Below are 18978 nucleotides of genomic sequence, written 5' to 3'. Positions count from 1 at the left end.
TCTGTGGGCTCCAATCTTCGGAAAGCAGACCCTGGTTATAGTAGGAACACTATAGTACAGATCCTAGAAGGTCTTCATCTTCCCAGGAGTGATAATAGCAATCCTGAAAGTCATTCTGTGGCCTTATTCTCAGGCACTGAGTGAAGCTCACTTAATTTTGGCTTTTCTTTGTTCAAGCCCACTAAGAATGTCACTGTTTGGGACACACTTCATATGATGTCCTGTTAGGCAGGAGTCCCACTATTTATTGAAAGGCGGTCATAGCCTCGCTTGGCAACACATGCTTCCAGCCTACAAGGAGTTTTGTGATACAGCTACTGGTCATCTAGGGTGTGTGTGGGTGAATCCTTAGCAGCTCCTTTCCTATGGGGCAGACAACTGATTTTTCTTTCTCTTCACTTTTTGATGCCTAGCATGTGCCTGTATTCTGTTGTGTGTACCAGTCAGGAAGGAGAGGAAAAGACAAGAAGCAAGGATGTTTTAAAAACGAGTTTTATGTGGGCATGTACACTTGGGCTTGTTTGCCAGGCTGAGATCCAAGGCTCCTGAGTAAGCAGTGACTAGGTTGGTGGTCCTGGAACCCACTTGTCTGTCTGCCTTACTGTCCCTGAGGAAACGGTTGGGTGTCCAGAGGGTCTGCAAAGAAGGATGAGTTCAAGTGATCTATGCCACAGAAGCATGATAACAAGCATCCCTATAGGCGTCACTATACATACCCCAAAAGCTGACGTCATCATATACTTCTGTTTCCCTGGCAGAGAGCACAGTATAGTCAGTAGGGGGACAATCCTGGTGCTCCCCATTCCACCCAGGCAGGACCAACACTTACAAGGGCAACAGTGCAATCCTGGGTACATAGCCATCTGCAGGGGAGAGTAGAGTGGATTCTCAACCCTAGAACCCCTCCCTCATTTCCCTACATGTGGGCCAAGCACACTTACACTTGCCCTTGGGGTCCCGGCACAGCATCTCATCCTTGTTAGTAAACTCGATCACCTCCAGGATTTCTCCACGCCGGATGCCCAGGTGCTTACCACCACCACGCCGGGTCTTGGCATTGGGATCAATCATCATCTTTGTGTGAATCACGATCTCACCTTCAAACTTGGGGAATATCATGTTAAGACTCTACTTCTGCTGTAACTTTGATTCTTTCCTGAGGATGGAAGTCCTGGGCCCTGGGTACCAGTCCTCCCAGAATTCATTCTTTGCTCTATGTTCTCACCTTGAACTTCTTTCTAAACTCTTTTTCAGCTTTTTCTGCCTTCCTGATCTGTTTCAGCAACTTGGGGTCTGTGGGTGGCAGCTGCTGTGGCTGAGTGGCATTCTTCCTGGAAAACTCAGACATTGGGGTATTTATAAGTAAGAAGTATGCCCTATCAAGAGTCCCAGAGCTTACCCCAGCCCTGTAACACCCTGTTTGCCCCATGTACCTGAACTCTGTGTTCTGCTGAGGCCATCTGGTGGTTTGCTGGGTAGACTGCACTTCATCTGAGGGCATTGGACAGAGTCAGGACAAAGGCCCCCAGCTTTGTCTCTACCCTAGTGACTTGATGGGTGACCCTGTTCTGTCAGTCCTCAGGGCTTCCCTGTATTTTGACCACTTCTGTAACTTTCTCTGAGGATTTATTGGTTCTTGTGGGTAAGGTTTACTTTGGTGAGGAAAGGCTGAGAAGTTAGTCAACTGTCTAAGGCTACCCAGCTAGTAAAATTGTAGAGATGGGATGGATTTGTAGGCCTTTGGTTTTGGTTTTTGGTCTCACTGTATAGACCAGGCTAGCCTGGAACTCAGATCTCTCTGCCTCTGTCTCCCCAAGTGCTGGTCACCATGACCAGCTCACAAATTGTAGACTTTGGGAGCCATTTTGCTTCTGCCTCCCAGAATATGTTGGGAGTTATAGTAAGATTTTGGATTCAGAGCTAAAAACAAGTAGACCAGGCTGGCCTTGAACTCAGATCCACCTGCCTCTGCCTCCCGGGTTCTGGGATTAAAAACATGCACTGCCACCACCACTTGGCCAGGGTAGGGTTCTTAGCCTGAACCTTCTGCTGCAGAGACTGAATGGTAGGGTTTCCCAGAGGAGTTGACTTACACCACTTCCCAGCAGTAGGCTAGGCTTCCAGAGTGAGTCCAACTGTTGGCTGAGGGCTTGGGTGACAGCCACTTAAAGATCAGGGTTAGGGCCTGAATCAGAGGCCCCATTTTGTTAATGACCCAAATGTTACTTTGGACCAACTATCTTTTCTGATGAGCACACCACAGAGGGGCACCTGTGTCATACCCAGTCAGTGCTGAGATTGATCTCTACTCTCTAGGCAGAGATCTGGGTCCTAGCCAGAACCTGCACTGCACCACCTACTTTTCTCATCTGCCTCAGCCTTGAGTGGTTTCACAGCTAGAAACAAACTTGACGGTGGCAATACTGGGCCCTGTGGTTCTGGATCATCCTGCAGCTTGTTCTGAAGCATGCCACTGATAATCTTCCTTTCCTGTTGGGTCTACATATAATCCTGGAAAGGCTGGACCCTGCGTCTCCAGGTAAGTTCCCAGCTGACAAAAGACGTGGGGGGAGGGACGGGGGGCGCGTGAGGCTGTCATGTTTCAAAGGAACCTAACAGGAGGGAGGTGCTGGTGGTCCCAGACCACTCTGTTACTAGAAAGATACCTCTGAAATGCTCAAAGCAGCCTTTGAGAGACTCTGTGCCCACAGGATGGCTCACACATTGCACTGAAAGGAGAAATTTGAGAGAGGTCTGATACTTTGATCATGATCTTGAAAAATGGTGGGTAAAGATTGGGAGGAGGTTACTGAAGCAGTGTGTGTGGGATAGGGGATGGTCTTTTAGGTTTAAAGGTTCTAACCCTGGAAACTGGCTAGGGCTCTGACCAACCTCTGCAAAGCTGACACCCCTTACCCCCCAAACCGTAGAACATCCTCTCAACAGAAGCACTAGGGGCCCTCTATAGATGGATCAGGAGAAGCAAACAAAAGGCCCAGAAAGGAGCAAGGGCTGGAGAATTTGAAAGTATCTGGCTTTATACCAGGACCTCCAGCTGGAACAGTGAGAGGGTTCCCAAGGCTAAAAGTCCCTCCTAGGAGCCCCAGTAAGACAGTTAGGGAATAGCTAGGGGAAGTGGGGCTCAGCTGGAATCCCCCACAGCTCTAGATCAACTGGCTGGGCCTAGTCTTAGATCTTTGAACTTCCTCATTGGTAATGGGGTCACAACTGCCTTGGCTGTGGCTGCAGAATCATCAGAGCTCTTTCATAGAAGCCCATGTTGTTACCATAGAGACACCAATCCTGAAACCCTTCAAGAAATTGACTTAGAAAAAAGGCGAAGAACCTTTTGCTGCACTGCTTCCAGCCCACACCTCTCTACCGATTCCAGGCATACATCTTGCTGGGACATCCTCTGGTGGGTGGGGTTTGGGTGCCTCTGGGCTTCCCCTTCCTCATCATTCTGCTCACCAGCATCCAGGCTGGTCTGGATCACTTTGTGGATCACTTAAACCTGGATCCTGAGAGAATGCCCCTTTGCAACTTTTTTTTTTTGTTTGTTTGTTTTTTTGTTTTTTCGAGACAGGGTTTCTCTGTGTAGCTTTGCGCCTCTCCTGGAACTCACTTGGTAGCCCAGGCTGGCCTTGAACTCACAGAGATCCGCCTGGCTCTGCCTCTCGAGTGCTGGGATTAAAGGCGTGCGCCACCACTGCCCGGCGGCAACTTTTTTTTGGGGGGTGCCCAAGCCAACCACCTAGACCATCTACAAACCTCTGCCTTTAGGGCTGAGACTAGAGTTGCCTGTGGCCTCTACAGCATCATACAGTTCATAGATCTCGTCCGGGTTCCTGCAGAGATAGCTGAGATGAGGGCCTCCTTTTACCTTACACCCCATGCCTGACCCCTTTCTCCCCACACTCACTGTGAGATATGTTGAGGTTTTGGGGCTGGGAAGTGGGTCACAGAAGAGCTGGTCTTCAGTACAGCTGTGGAGGAGAGAGCATGGGAGGGAAGTGGCTCTATCCAGATATTTTGTCCCCTCCTCTGCCTGATCCACCTACCCTAACTCACCTATGGCTGTTGCTGAGCCTCTCCGGAAGCTTTGGATATTGATGGGAACAGGCGGTAATGGGGGCTTGGCTGGAGGGGATCCCAGGCTGCTAGCTGAGGGCAGAGGCCGCCTCCGGGGCAGTTGCTGGACTTGCAAGTCTTCTGATCTCCAGCGGGGTGTCCCAGGGACTCCATAACCAGGGCTGAGGGGGAACTGGGGGCTGGAGCCCGCAAAGGCAGAGGGCAGAGAGCACTCCGATACTGAACCAGGAAGCTTGGGCTTTTTGGGCAGACCCTTGGGAAAGTCAGGCTGGAAGAACTTGCCATGTTGAGGCTTCAGAAACTTCCTGGGGAGTGAGCTGAACTCAGGCTCTGAGGATGTTCTAGGAAGATGACCCAGTTCCAGCTGTGAGGGCTTTTTAGGAAGCACTTTGAGGTCTGGGTGCTGAGGCTTCTTAGGAACTTTTCGGACTTCAGGCTCTGAGGATGTCCTGGTAAGGTCACTTAGCTGGAGCTGTGGATGTTTTTTGGAAAATGCATGGAAGTCTGACTGTGGGGAGTAAGATGGGAGATTGTATGACTCAGGCTTCCAGGGGGGTGTCTGGGGGACCTCATAGGACATGGGCTGCTGTGGAGACTTTGGGCAACCAATGGCCTGAGGATGTGGAGGCTTCTTGAAGTTCTCATTGAACTCAGACTGCAGAGACATCTTGGGAAAGGTACTGATGTCAGACTGTGGGGAGTGGGGGTGAAACTCACTGGTCCCAGGCTTGGAGAGGGATGTCTGAGGAATTTGGCTGGACTGTGTCAGGGACTTCCTAGAGAAACCAGCAGCCTGAGGCTGCAGTGGCTTCTTGGGAAAAGTACTGGACTCAGATGGCAAGGACTTCAGAGGGGCCTCACTGGACTCAGGCTGCCAGAACTTCTTGGGGAATGTAATAGGTTTGAGCTCTACTGGGGGCCTGGCAGGATTGCTGAGCTCAGGTTTCAGGGGCTTCTGGGCAGGTACACTAGGCTCCTGGGGCACCTCAAGCTGTGGAGACTTATTGGTGAGCTCGCCAAACTCAGGTTTGGGAAGCTTCTTGGGGAGATTAGTGAACTCAGGCTGTGGGGGCTTGGGGAGGCTGGCAAACTGGGGCTGTGGGGGCTTCTTGGAATCTGTGAACTCAGCCTCTGAGGGCTTCTTGAGACCAGTGAACTCTGGATGTAGAGGCTTCCTTGGAAGATCTTTGAGCTCGGATTGTAGGGGCTTCTTGAGTAGATCAGTGAACTCAGACTGCGACAACTTTCTGAGAACCTCTGACTGCGAAGTCTTCTTGGGGAGGTCTGCAAACCGTAGCTGCAGGGGTTTTAAGGACACTGTACTGAGCTCAGATTGTGAGGCCTTCTCACTTAATTCAGTCTGCGGAAACTTCTTCGGGAGTTTGTTGAACTCAGGTTTTAGGGTTTTTCTGGACAGTTCTCCAGGCTCTTGCTGAGAGGCCTGGAACTTAGCTTGGAGATTTCGGAAGTCCTGATTGCTTCCCTAGGAAGACATGGATCATTCAGGAAGTCTCATACAAGGCAGATGGAGAAACAGCTAGGTACCTACAGATACAGTTGGTTGTAGACACACAAACCCATCACCCTCTCCATTCCCTTAGGCTCCCATTCTACTGTTGCTTCCTCCTCTACCTCAGCCAGCTTCTCTTTTTGGGTGAGAACTATTCCTGGCCTCGGATTCCTGGAAACCACACCCTCCTGACTCCTCCACCTAAGCTGTGTCCAACCTCACTTCTAACAAGACCTAGCTCCTGATGCCTCTCTACTAGCCCATGGCTGCGACACGGTATTTCCAGTTAGTGATACTTGCTTCAACTTTTGCACCTTCTGCTTCTCGTTGGTTCCTTCTTTGCCCCCTGCCCAACCACTAGGTTCTCCACAGTCCTTTTTGTTCTGATTTCAAAATACATCCGGAATCCAACCACTTCTGTCACCCCAGCTGGAGGAACTGACCCCCTCAGCCCAGAATACTGTAATGGGCTCTTCCCGGGTCTGCTGCCCTAGAGGAGGCCTGCTGACTCTGTTCCCAATCTCTCAGTGAGTTTTCATCTCTCCAGGGAAAGCAAACAGTCCTGAATGACTCAGCAACTTCCCTATCTCATAGCCTCTGTCCTGTCTGTAATGCATACACCTCAATGTACAAGTCTCCACTTCCTCCTCCATGTCTTTGTGACAATATTCCTTAAGGAGATAGCACTATTTTAAGTCAGTTTCCCCTCCCCAGTTGTCCGCTTTCACCGCCCTACGTAACTGTTCTCTTTATATCTTCCATCACCTATCAAATTTCTTATTTTCTGCTGTAATGTCTTTACAAGGGTGTTTTGGGGGTTTGTATTTTTGTGGTGTTAAGGATGGAACCCAGTACCTTGCTAAGCAAACTCTGTAGCATTCAGCCACACCACACCATTGACTAGGGTTTTTGTCTTGTTTATTTATTTTTTAATTTATTTTTGAAGTAGGGTCTCATATATCTCAGGCTTGTTTCAAACTTGCTATGTAGCTGAGGATAATGAACTCCTGATCCTTCTGCCTCCACCTACCATGTCCTAGGATTACAGGTGTGTGCTGCCACACCCAGTTTGACTAAACCGTCTGCTCAGTAGGCAAAGAACTTGTCATGAAAGCCTGTGTACTTGAGTTCTATCCTCAGTACCCATACATAAAAAAGCCAGGAACAGCACTTGTAATCCTACCTCAGGGGAAGCCTACAGAGAAGGCCCTCTAGGGTTTTCTGGCCAGCCAGGCTAGCTAAGTCAACAAGCTCCAGGTGCAGTTGGAGACTGTCTCACAAAAGAAGGTAGAAAGCCATCAAGGAAGACCCAACCTTCACATTCATGTACACAAATACAGCTATCTACTTTAGGCCCTCTAGATCACCAATGACCTCCCAGTGCCTGGCACATAGTAGGTCCTCAGTAAATATTTACAGAAATAAAAGTATATGCAGGACTATAAAGACAGGTACACATCCAATCTAAGATGTATGCACAGGGAGGCTTACAACATGATCCCTTCCCCAATGAGGACTAGCAGGCAGGCTCTCCACATGAGGACATGTACTATATGACATGTTCAGAACATCCCTGATGCTCTCAAAGCTGGCCATTTGCCATAGGTTACAGGTACAGGTAGATACACAAGGCAAGGCCTTCTCTGAGGAGGCTTCCAGCCTGTCTTCATTTAGGGTCAGAAGATTGGAGGACAGAGAAGGCAGAACCTTGTAAGCCTATCTGAGATGGAGGGATTCAGAAGCACCTCTAGGGAGGAAGCAATTCTTGCCTAGAGTCAGACATGCCTTTGTTGAAGCCCCAGTCAGCAAGTGAGTTGAGGCAACAGCTCTAGATGACCACAGGGATAGATAAGGATTAGCAGAGCATACTTGGGTGACGACTGGCTGGGGACCAGGCTGGGGCAGCAGGTGCATGACCCACTTAGTCACTCCACAGGAAGCTTCTGGTCTCATCCCAGGTGCTGACCTGGGGTGAGGGGATATCATTCCAACCATACTAAACCTTCCCCCCTTGCAGTCACAGATCCAAGCCTGGTCCAAAAGAGCTCAAGCTATGCCTTGACTGTCTCAATCTTTGCCTGCACCATTTCATTCCCAAGACTGTTTGTTCCCGTCTCTATTCTGCCAGGCTACCCATGGGGGAATATTTACCAGTTCCCCAGTTTTTGCTTATGCCCATTGTTTCCTGGCCAGAACGGACTTCACTAGGGGCTTGGGGACTTACCATAGCTTCTGGGTTGGTGGACCACAGGGTGAGTGGGCTCTGTGCTTAGGCTGCTGCTTTGAGGAAGTATCTGGTTTCTGCTCCACAGGCTGACGCACAAAGTAGGGGCTGTCGGGGTGGGGAGAGGAGGAAGGAGGCGGAGATGGCCTGTCTGTTCCCTCCTTGAGTTCCTGCCTGCCTACTATTGTCCCCAAGCTCAGGTAAACAGACCTAAGCACATCTCTAATGCACACAGTTACTAGCTGTCACTAGCCTCTTGGTTCCCTACTGTCCCCTTTACTCTGAACACTTTGGAGTCTTGACAGGCTTTGATTCCAAAGAACCAGGCCAAGCCCAAACTCAGGACAGCCACAGGGACAGAGTACCTGAGTGGGGATGTTATTATGGTTTGCTCTGGGGCTTAGGAAGTCTCTGTAAAGAGTTAGAGCTAGGATATGGCTGGTGCAATGGTGAGGACATATTTGTCCTCCTGTGTTGCTTCATCTGCCTTCCTTGTTTCAACACGTGTACTCTCAACAGGACTTCCCTGTTAAGGTAACAAATGCCCCACCGGCCAGGGCTGAGCACCCAAAGCATAAGGCTCAAGTGGGATAGCAGATTTGGGGGTGGGTAGTGTTAAAGACTTGTCACTGACTGAGTGAGGGAATATTATTGCCCCTGGTGAGGCAGGGGGTTTTAAGGACACCTCAAGTTCCCAGTGGTTAAAAGAAGTAGAGAGGAGAAACCACAAGACTGGGTTGAAAGAAAATGGAAACAGCCCTTGAGAGCCCAAAGAGGGACCAAGGTAGACACAGGTAAACAAGAAAGGATTCAGTCAAGGAACAAAACACTCAGCAGATGATAGATGATTATCAGTTTAGAAGCAGAATAGAATCTCTAGAGCTGTTAACAGAAGGATCTCCCAGAGATTCTGACTTCACTAGTCTGGGGTGTGGTCTAAGCAGGAGGATTATTTGGACCCTGGCAGGGTGGTTCAAGTGCATAGGTGAGTATAAATGTGATATCCTTGTAGTCACCCTGATATACAAAGCACATGTTCTAAGCCCCTGGAGTAGTGGTGTATACTTGTAATCCCAGCAGAGGTAGGGGTTCAGTACAAATCCAAGGCTAGCCTAATTACTCAGTGATTTTTACTAATTACTAATTTCCAGGCCAGCCAAAGCTATATAGTGAGACCTTGATTCAGAAAATTAAAGAAACAAAAGTGCATGTTCTAGCCAAGTGTGGTGGCACGCATCTGTAATCCCAGTACTTTGGAGACTTAGGGCAAGAGGATCTTAAGTGCATGGCCATCCTCAGGCTACAAAGTTGAGACCTTGTCAGCAGGGCATAATAACCTTTATCCCAAGGGGGGAGGCAGAGGCAGACAGATCTGTGAGTTCAAGGCCAGCCAGGGCTACACAGTGAGACTCTGTCTCAAAAAACAACAGAAAAAGTTGAGACCCTGTTGAAGCAAAATAGCATAAAATAAATCTGAGGTTTTAGCTCTGTTGGTAGAGTACTTGTATAGCACACACAAAACCTTGGGTTTGAGTTCCAGAACCACATAAAACAGCACTTGGATGGCACATGCCTTTAATCCTAGCATTTGAGATGTAGAGGCAGGTAGATCTCCATGAGTTTGAGGCAAGCCTGGTCTACAGAGTGAGTACCAGGACAGCCAGAGCCACATAGAGACCCTGTCTCGAAAAACAAAACAAACAAAAACCAGTGCTTGGGAGGTAAAGACAGGAGGATCAGAAAGTCCCATCATTTGATGCCATCCTGGTTTACATGAGACACATAATGAAACCCAGTCTTAAAAAATACATGTTTTAGCCGGACGGTGGTGGCGCACGCCTTTAATCCCAGCACTCGGGAGGCAGAGCCAGGCGGATCTCTGTGAGTTCGAGGCCAGCCTGGGCTACCAAGTGAGTCCCAGGAAAGGCGCAAAGCTACACAGAGAAACCCTGTCTCGAAAAAAACAAAAACAAAAACAAAGAAACAAACAAACAAAATACATGTTTTGGTTTAGATGACAAGTCTGCTATTGGGTGGTATGAGACTGATGGAGTAGCAAGAACATGTATAACTCTTGGGAATGAACCAGGTGAGGTTTCATAAGCTTATTTAAACAGAAAGCTCAGACAGGGAGACAAGCCTCCTTTATTTTAGTACACAGCATCAAGATTCTGATGCCTGTGTATTTCATATTGGGTCATAGTTCCCAGAGGTTGATCTGCTTTTACAGGAGTCCCAGGTAGACAGGGATAACCAAGTCTGTGTTTTTTGAGTTTCCAGAATCTTGGTGAATGGAGTCAGAGGTAGGGATATAAAAGAAGCCACACCTATAATCCCAGCTACTGTGGAGGGTAAGGCAGGTGGATCACAAGTTCAATTCAGGTTTGGTAATTGAGTGAAGACCCAGTCTCACAACAGAAAATAATGGGCCAGTGAGATGGCTGGGGTGGTGGTGGTGGTGGTGGTGGTGGTGGTGGTGGTGGTGGTGGTGGTAAAGACACTTACTATATAAGCTCGATGACCCAAGTTCAATTCCTGGAACCCATGTAAGGTGGAAAGGAAGAACCAACTTCACAGCTGTCTTCTGTGTTACATACACACACACACACACACACACACACATGCACATAACACAAACATATTGGCTGAGAAGCACACTGTAGGCACTCAAGGCCAGCACAAGCTAAAGGTCTAAATGACAGCTGGGGATCCCCCAGGCTAACCACTCTGTGGAGCCTGGTAGACTGAGCAGGGGCACATGCAGGGTGGTCTGTAAGTTCCCAGCACCAGGGGTCTTGCACTCTGCATGTGGCCTGCATGACCATGACCAGGTGGCCCTAACTGAACTATGGGGTCAGAGGCCTGAAATGATTGAGGGCCAAAGAAATGAACACAGTGTGTCCGAAGCAGTGTGGTCCAGGTTGCTGAGATGTGAAAGCTGGGATCCAGGACCATGGCCAATCTCCACTTCTTTTAGCCGGGGTAATAAGCAATTTGGTGTCTCTCAGGTGACAGAACTGCTGGTGGATATTTGCCTAGTGGTGGCCCATCACCTTGCCCTGCAGACAAGTAAGTCACCAGGAGTTCCTCAGTCAACCTCAATCTCTGAGCAGCTGTGCAGGAATGTGCTGCTCTTCTCCCACACAGACGGTTTACAGTGCTTCTTGCTGGAAAGCTGAGGCACTAAGAAAACTCTTTTGGGGGCGGGGCTATCTAGGAGTTGAGGGCAGAATACTCTGTAGGATCCCAGCTTGAGTTTGGGGATTATGGGAGTTCAAAAGGAGCAGGTGGTGGGGTGAGGGCAGTTCAGCAAGCTTTCCAGAAAAGCAAAGGTTGGGCATGTGTAAATCAGGGAGGATAGGCAGGTGGTTTGGGCAGTGAATTGGATGCAGTGGAAATTCTGTAGTTCCCTGGTATCTGATCCCCAATACTCAGTTCCTGGGATGGGAATCACTGAGCAGACATTTTCCAAATCTCCTAGTCTCCCCAAAGTGTGAGAAGGCCCTCTAGAAAATGATATCCCCTCACCCCAGGTCAGCACCTGGGATGAGACCAGAGGCTTCCTGTGGGGTGACTAAGTGGGTCATGCACCTGCTGCCCCAGCCTGGTCCCCAGCCAGTCGTCACCCAAGTATGCTCTGCTAATCCTTATCTATCCCTGTGGTCATCTAGAGCTGTTGCCTCAACTCACTTGCTGACTGGGGCTTCAACAAAGGCATGTCTGACTCTAGGCAAGAATTGCTTCCTCCCTAGAGGTGCTTCTGAATCCCTCCATCTCAGATAGGCTTACAAGGTTCTGCCCTCTCTGTCCTCCAATCTTCTGACCCTAAGTGAAGACAGGCTGGAAGGCCCCTCAGAGAAGGCCTTGCCTTGCCTTGTGTGCATATGTGTGCGTGTTTGCAGAGGCTAAAGGTTGCCACTGGTGTCTTCCTCTATTCTCCAAGTTAGTTTTTGAGACAGTCTCTCACAGAACCTGAAGCTCACCTGGCTAGCCAGGAGGTCCTGGGTCCCTGTCTCTTACCCCCCTTCCACTTCCCATTAATCACTTGCTATTTATTCTTTTACTTTGGTTTAATAAACTCACTCATTCAAAACCAAAAGTATGGCTGTTGTACTTCATTCTCTAGATCCTACAAACTGTGAAGTTTGGTGAAGAGAAGACAGGAGGGCTGTGACAGGGATATAGGGCCTAGAGGAACCTAGCTTAGCAGATGAGTGGTATCTTGGCTACAGATACCAGGACAAAGAGGTGATAAAGGATAATTCTGATTTAGAGTTAGGATACAAGGGAGTGCTGAGTGGGACAAAGTGGGGTGGGTTTTTCTTTTCCAGATTGTTTCCCAGAAGCGGCAGCTATGAAGAGTACCACCATAGAAGATGGGGAGGCTTGAGAAGCCCCATGGGCTACTAGAACTAGAATCTGTGTTCATGTGTATTGTGTGTGTGTGGGGGGGGGGAGGTGGGGTACACATAATCAAGCCCACACATGTGGAGTCCAGACAGGATAGTTAACATAGGATGCCTCCCTCAGTCACTTCACTTTCTTTTGAGACAAGGTCTTTCAATGGAACTCACTGTTAACTGTTTCAGCTGGACTGGCTGGCCACCAAGTCTCTGTAGTGCTGGGTTACAGACACATGCCACCATGCCCAGTTTTAAAATGGGTGCTAGGAATCTGAACTCGGATCTTGCTTGTACCTAGTATAACATCTCTCCACCCTAAGGAGTATTATCCAGCAGCAGTAGGGCCAGTGAGGAGCACTGGTGAAAGACTGCTTCTATGGGTGCTCCGACTGCAGTAGAAGATGCCTGAGATAGACAGGTAAGAATATCCTCCCAGTGATGGCTGAACAAAGAACCAGACAGAATTCTATATCCAAGAGGCATGGCCTTTCTGGCTCTGGGCTGGAACAGAAGCAAGGCACCACATTTTCTCTTTGTGTGTGTGTGCGCATTATGTATTCCATATGTAGCTGGAATGACCCTGTATTTCTGATCCTCCAGACCCGACTCTCCACTCCTGCCCAGTTCTGGAAATGCATGCCTGCATCAGCACTCCTGGTTTATCTGGTGCTGGGGATAGAACCCAGGGCTTTGTGCATGCTAGGCAAGCACTGTACTGAGCTACATCCCCATCTTTGGTACATTGTCAAACAGGGACCTCAAATTCTCCAGAGCAGAAGCCAGCAGCAGAAGAGGATCTGCAAACTGAACGGATGAGGTTCAAGTTTAGTTCTCCATCCTGTCCTGCCCACCCCTCAACTACAGCCACCAAGGCGTTACTTTCCCCTGTGAACCCTTTGTCCTCAGAATCGGGGCTCTATCCACAATAGCTCAGAGCTTACTTAGATCTAGCTTCCCACACTGCCTTCCTCTTTTTTTTTTTTTTTTTTCCCGAGACAGGGTTTCTCTGTGTAGCTTTGTGCCTTTCCTGGAACTAACTCTGTAGCCAAGGCTGCCTCCCAAGTGCTGGGATCAAAGGCAGTGCACCACCACTGCCCAGCGCCTTCATAATTCTTGATGCTTAAAAAAGAAAACAAGCCGGGGGACGGTGGCACATGCCTTTGATCCCAGCACCTGGGAAGCGGAGGCGGGTGGATCTCTGCGAGTTCAAGGCCAGCCTTGGCTACAGAGTGAGTTCCAGGAAAGGCGCAAAGCTACACAGAGAAACCCTGTCACGGAAAAAAAAAAAAAGTCTCTTTAAGCCAGGGGTGGGGGTGGCACACGCACTTAAAACCAAGAACTAGTGAGGCAGAGACAGGCAGATCTCTGTGAGTTCAAGGCCAGTATGGTCTACAGAGCAAGATCCTGGACAGGCACAGAGAAACCCTGTCTTGAAAAATCCCCCCCCCCCCCCCGCTTCCCACCCCCCTCCCCAAAAAAAAGAAAAAAAAATTTTGAGACGGTCTTGCTATGTAGTTGGCTTTGAAGTTAAGTGATCCTTGCAGGTCTGCTTCCTAAGTACTTGGAAATACCACCATGCCTTGGAGCTTTTTTCCTGACTGTTTTACTGTACGGCCTGGCCAGAACTTGCCCCTTAGATCAAGCCTTGAACTTAAAGAGATCTACCTGCCTCTGCTTGCCAAATGCTGGGATTAAAGGTGTATGCCACTATGCTTTAGGACAACTATAGAGAGATGATTTTCTTTCCCACCCCACTGAGGGTTCTGGGATCAAACTGAGGTCATCAGGGTTGCATGGGCAAGCACCTGAACATGATGAGTCATCTTACTGGTCCCACTTTTACTATTTTTCGAGACAGAGTTTCTGTGCAGCCCTGGCTCTGTAGATTAGGCAGGCCTCATACTCACAGAGATCTACCTGCCTCTGCCTGTTTTTTGTTTTTCAGTAAAGGAAAAGCACCTGAAAAATTCTATCCTATCTGGTTTCTGGAAGTTGTGGAACAGAATGGTGGGCACTGGCTGTCCCTACCTATAGCTGACTAGGGTGGCACTGAGGTGAAGACCTGGATTCCAGGGCTGAAGTGCCAGGTAGACAGTGACAGGAGTGCTGAGGGGGTCAGGTCCTGTGAAGCTAATTCTAAGTCCCCCTCCCATGGTGTGTGAGCACCCTAGACCCAGTATGTGGCAGCCTACTGCTTATTTGAGGGGAGGGCAGGAGAGGGCTGTCATTAAGAGTTCACCTTCGTTCTGCTCTTGCAGGAGACTCATGTTTGGTTCCCAGCACTCAGGTTGGCAGCTCATAAGAGCCTGAGAATCTCATACCCTTTTCTGACCTCCATGGGCATTGCATTCATGTGTATACACACATGTACACACACATACACACATAAAATAAAAACATAAAAGTAAAACCTTATCTGAGGGGCAAGGGACCCAAGACACAGCGCAGGCTGGCTCACCTTGCCTCTTTTATTGTCCCCTCCTTCCTCAAATTACAAAAAATCTCTGCAGGCCCTTCCACCCAGCCCAACACAGCTGGTTCAAAGCTGTGAGAAAATGGGACGCTCCCCCTCTGACAGTTGTGACACCCCAGGAGCAAATGAGGTTGGGTTTTTGTGGAATTGAGGAGGGGGCAGCTGAGCTTGGGCCTCACCCCTTGCCTCTAGCTCCATGCCTGAGCATTCCTCAGCCTTACTCTCCTGGGTTTTGGCATGAAGGGACCCAGGCGCCAGGGCTGTGGGGGCGCCGGGGCGGTGGTCCTGGAGGTGTAGTGTCATGGCGGGCCGTGAGGCCGTGGAGAAGTCGCACTGCATGCACGAGTAGCGGCCACGCGTGTGTTCCCACACGATGCGGCTGGGGGCCACGTACCCTGCAGGCAGGCAGGCCACGGTTAGTCCGGGGTTTCACCCCAGAGGACCTTTCCACCAGGGATGGTGGATGTTGACCAGTGCAGATGAGACTTTTCCCTATGTCCATCCCCCTCAGCTTCCAGGGTCCAGGGAGGTTGGATCCTTTCTCCTGGGTTTGACTGCCCATCACTGAAGGCAGTTTGACTCCCATCCCTGGACCTCCACAGAAGAGGACCACTCAGATATGGAAAAGGCGCAAGTTTTACACAGGAACGCCGGCGCAGATGAAGGCATAGGTGCCAGTCTTTTTAAAGGTAAAAATCATGTATTTTAAAGGACAGGCACTGCTGCTTCCAAGCATTCACAGGGCCCGTGCAGGACATAGGAATGAAGGCCCCTCCACCCTGCCTTGGTGGTCACCTGCACCCACCTGAGGGCGCATCGGAGCCACCCTGAGGTCTTCTGGGACTTCCGGCAGCACCTTCAGGAAAAAGATAGGTCAAGTTCAGAAGAGGGATAGGCCCAACCAGCTTTGCAGGCAACCGGCTCCCATACTCACCTTGACTCTTTTTCCAGATGGCAGTGCTGGAGGCTGGTGGTCCTGGAGCAGCAGCCAGGAATGGGCGCAGTCTCGGAGGACTCAGGCCAAAGGGCGCAGGGTTCAAGTAGGGAAGGAACGGCCCAGTGGGGGCAGAGGTGAAAGGCTCAAGTAGTGGGAATGGCAGGCTCAGAGTAGACGAAGGGTCGGATTCTGGGGGGCGTTCGGGCACAGGTGGCTCTTTGTCCAGGGCAGGGGGTGGTGGCGGGGCTGGGCTCTGAGCATGCTCTGCACAAACATGCAGATGCTTGAAGAGCGATCGGTGAGTGCGGAAGCGCAGGAGGCAATTCTCACACCTGGGGGTAGGCACAGGGCTGGACTATGTCCTGGGCAACAGGAAGGGGCCTATCCATTGCTCCCCAGGGATCAGGATATGAGAAGGGTATCTAGGTTGAAATCTCTGTAACTCTGTCCTCAAATGAAGGAGCTTGCCCTACACACTCTCCCTTACTGAAGTCTTGATCCTTCCCTACCTCTCCAGCTCAGAGCCTCAGGCTTCAATTTTACTTGGGTGCCCAGTTTACCAGTAAGAAGTGAGACAGAACCACAGCATGTATACCCTGCTGCTTCAGCTGAGCCTTCAGCCAGAGTGACTTACTCCTATTCACATCGGCCTTCCATGCACTGCTGGGGCTGGTTTCCCAGGCCATGCTTATATTCCGAACCCACCCCTCCTCCACACACACTAGGAAGGGGCTAAAGATCTGGAATCAATAGAGGGGAAGGTCAGGGCCTCACTTGAAGTAGCGGTTGGGCTTGTAATGCAGCTTGCCGTGGGCTACCAGCTCCTGCATGCTGGGGAAACTCTCAGTGCAGCTCAGGGCTGAGCATCGGAAGAGTTTGCCTGGTAGGGATGAAGGGCAGGTGTGGAGTGGGATGGTTAAGACTGACCCTGGGGGCTCTGTCTTCCACCCTATCTTCCTCACTATCACCAGCCTTCATCCTACCTTCCAGTGACTGTGTGGGCGGGCAGTGGGTACGGAGATGCTGTGCCAGATCACGAATGCTGGGGAAACTGAGGCAGCAGCCAGGGCTAGAGCAGGGTATCTGTTTCCCTACAGGATAAACGGGTATCATCAATTTTTCCTTACAGACCTTCTCCCCATTCCCAAAGCCGTGAACTAGCTCCTCCCCACTGCTAGAATAAATTGCCTGGAAAGGCTGGATAGGTTTGGTTGCTACACCTGACATAGACTTGGTGCTCAGTAAATGGTGAGGAATTCCCCTAGACTGCACCATCTCAGTCCTATCAAAGGACCTATTAAGTCCCCATCACAGATCACCTGGTGGAGGACGTCGTCTGGGCAACCTCAGGTCCTCATTGGTCCCCACACCTGTGCTGGCTGAGCCAGGCTGGCAGCTGTCTACGGCTGGGGAAGCAACCTGCTGCGGAGGTCCTCCACGGTCCCACACTGGTGGTATGGCTGTGGGGTTAGGGCCTGGCTCCCCCACAGAAGAGAAAGTGGCTGTAGCTGTCACATCTGGAGACACCACCTCCTTGTCAGTCTCACTGGAGCTGGACTCTGCAGTGGCTAGCATGTCCGGACTGGGCTTGGACGGTTCCTCCTGGTGCAATAAGTGGCTAGAATAAGGCTGGGATCAGAGTGTGCTTAGGACAGAGGGAAGTCTTTCCACTCCAAAGGTCCACAAGACTCAGGGTTTCTAACTCCCCCCCACTCCCACCAGATATTACCCAACCATTTCACTTTCTGAGTCACCAGAAAGATGCGTTGAGGGAGATAAGGGCAGACTGAGCTGTCTCCTAATTCCAACTGCAGAAGGAGGTATATATCAGGGATTATGCATAAAAGAGCATCCGCATCAGCATCCCTTCTTTACCTTTGGGAGGAGAGAGGCACCACGGGGTGAAGGCGTGGCCTAGGGGAGAGGGCGAGGGTCCGGCCTGGGAGCAACTTGGAAAATGCCACAAGGCCTAGAGTGGATTGTGTGATGATGGGGAATGCCGGCCGAACTAGAGCTGTGCAGACAGACGATCTCGGAGATGCTCGGGGCCAGGATGTGTGAAGTTTAGGGGCTGAACTCGAGCAGAGTGGGCGTGGCTCAAGCAAAGCCAGGCCTAAATGAAGGGGCAGACCGCTCGCTAAGTGACAGTCAGCGGCGGGAGGGAACCCGGATGTGGGGGCGGGGTCGGCTGGAGGGGGTGCGCGCCGTAGGACCGCTCCCTGTCAATACCCGCTGCTTCTCCGCGCCCGCGTGCCGGGTGCTGCGCTCACCATCCTCCACTCAGTTCGACCTCTGGGTCCCGTGCCTTCGATGGCTCCGGCTGCAGCAGGGGAGACTTCTTCGGCGACGCGGGATCTCGATCACGTCGGCGCCATTTTTTCCGCTTCTCAGATCTCGCGAGATCTGGGGTGTGGCCTAATCCTGGGCGCTTCTCTAGGAGGAGGGGACTAAGGTTAGACTGCTGTTCTTAGGCAGGTGAGAGTTTGTAAGCATAATTGAAAAAGCAGAAGGCAAAGATCCTACATGAGAAATCTCTCCAGGCCTCAGCGTCCTTGTCTGCAAAATGGGCACCTCCATCTTTTTCCTGCAGGCCCCATAACCAACTCTGGAAAGGCAAAAAGGCACTTTTTCTTCTTTTTGTATACTAGATCAGGTTGACCTCTAACTCTTAAGTCTTCCCTCCTCAGCCTTCAAGTACTCGGATGACAGATGAGTGTTTCCACACTCTATGCTTATGATTGGGCTTACTTTTAACTGGAAATTGACAGTCTGTTCTTACACAGTTTGACCTTGAACTTGGAAGCTTTTAGGCGGTACTAGGTATCGAACCCAGAGTTTTCATGTATGCTATGCAGACACTCTACAAACTAAGCTACATCCTTAGTAATATACATATACATATGCAAGTGAATGTATGTGTGCACAGATGTGAGCAGGTGAATGTGGAGGCCCAAAATAAACACTGTCTTCCTCAGTTGCTCTCCACTTAATTTCCTGAGGCAACGTCTCTCACTGAAGCTGGAGCTCACCCACTAGTCTGGCTTGCTGGAAGATTCTCTGTGTCTACCTCCCAAGTGCCCCAATTACAGGTAGATGCTGTGTCTCCCACCCAAGGAGTGCCAGGGATCCAAACTCTTCCTCATTTACTGTGGGTCTGAACACTGGTCCCTTGTGTCTGCACAGAGCCATCTTCCTAGCAAGCTCCATATTTTTCAGTGCATCCAGTGTGCAGTAAGAATGAATCTGTTGGGGCTGGAGAGATGGCTCAGTGGTTAAGAGCACTGCTGTTCTTCCAGAGGACTCCAGTTCAATTTCCAGCACCCACATGGCTGCTCACAA

General features: G+C 50.3%; 2 protein-coding genes across 11 annotated transcripts; both read right to left on the bottom strand.

The window, feature by feature from the left end:
* Positions 1-476: 476 nt before the first annotated feature.
* Pram1 (PML-RARA regulated adaptor molecule 1) lies at positions 477-7910 on the bottom strand. 7 transcript variants are annotated; one of them, XM_037197955.1, is made up of 11 exons: positions 7827-7910; positions 4072-5575; positions 3923-3986; positions 3772-3860; positions 2667-2729; positions 1434-1491; positions 1226-1331; positions 942-1104; positions 830-863; positions 717-751; positions 477-636 (listed from the first exon to the last, which is right to left on the bottom strand). In XM_037197955.1, exons 1-11 carry the CDS (start codon positions 7827-7829, stop codon positions 599-601), a joined length of 2157 nt encoding a protein of 718 aa, XP_037053850.1. In that variant the 5' UTR covers positions 7830-7910; the 3' UTR covers positions 477-598. The 7 variants fall into 7 exon arrangements, with proteins under 7 accessions (XP_037053850.1, XP_037053846.1, XP_037053851.1 ...); XM_037197951.1 differs by having other exon boundaries at positions 1226-1491; XM_037197956.1 differs by lacking the exon at positions 2667-2729.
* A 6773-nt stretch (positions 7911-14683) lies between these two features.
* Znf414 (zinc finger protein 414) lies at positions 14684-18052 on the bottom strand. 4 transcript variants are annotated; one of them, XM_037197958.1, is made up of 8 exons: positions 17910-18052; positions 17515-17752; positions 16959-17241; positions 16623-16730; positions 16414-16519; positions 15637-15971; positions 15508-15558; positions 14684-15097 (listed from the first exon to the last, which is right to left on the bottom strand). In XM_037197958.1, exons 3-8 carry the CDS (start codon positions 17212-17214, stop codon positions 14769-14771), a joined length of 1185 nt encoding a protein of 394 aa, XP_037053853.1. In that variant the 5' UTR covers positions 17215-17241; positions 17515-17752; positions 17910-18052; the 3' UTR covers positions 14684-14768. The 4 variants fall into 4 exon arrangements, with proteins under 4 accessions (XP_037053853.1, XP_028715756.1, XP_028715755.1 ...); XM_028859923.2 differs by lacking the exon at positions 17515-17752 and having other exon boundaries at positions 17869-18052; XM_028859922.2 differs by lacking the exon at positions 17515-17752.
* Between the last annotated feature and the right edge of the window lie 926 nt (positions 18053-18978).

Source organism: Peromyscus leucopus, chromosome 22, assembly GCF_004664715.2.
Source record: "Peromyscus leucopus breed LL Stock chromosome 22, UCI_PerLeu_2.1, whole genome shotgun sequence".
Lineage (NCBI taxonomy): Eukaryota > Metazoa > Chordata > Mammalia > Rodentia > Cricetidae > Peromyscus > Peromyscus leucopus.
The sequence above is the reverse complement of the archived record's forward strand: the minus strand, read 5'-3'. Positions and strand labels throughout refer to the sequence as shown.

What these genes read in the sequence shown, in the direction of transcription:
- Pram1 (XM_037197951.1), bottom strand. An exon ending in AAACCTCAACATATCTCACA is followed by an intron (nt 3,861 to 3,922) that starts GTGAGTGTGGGG and finishes CCCTCATCTCAG; the next exon opens with CTATCTCTGCAGGAACCCGG. An exon ending in CTGCTTTGAGCATTTCAGAG is followed by an intron (nt 1,492 to 2,666) that starts GTATCTTTCTAG and finishes CAATGCCCTCAG; the next exon opens with ATGAAGTGCAGTCTACCCAG.
- Znf414 (XM_028859922.2), bottom strand. An exon ending in AAGCCCAACCGCTACTTCAA is followed by an intron (nt 15,972 to 16,413) that starts GTGAGGCCCTGA and finishes GCCTACCCCCAG; the next exon opens with GTGTGAGAATTGCCTCCTGC. An exon ending in TGGCTCCGATGCGCCCTCAG is followed by an intron (nt 15,098 to 15,507) that starts GTGGGTGCAGGT and finishes GCCTGCCTGCAG; the next exon opens with GGTACGTGGCCCCCAGCCGC.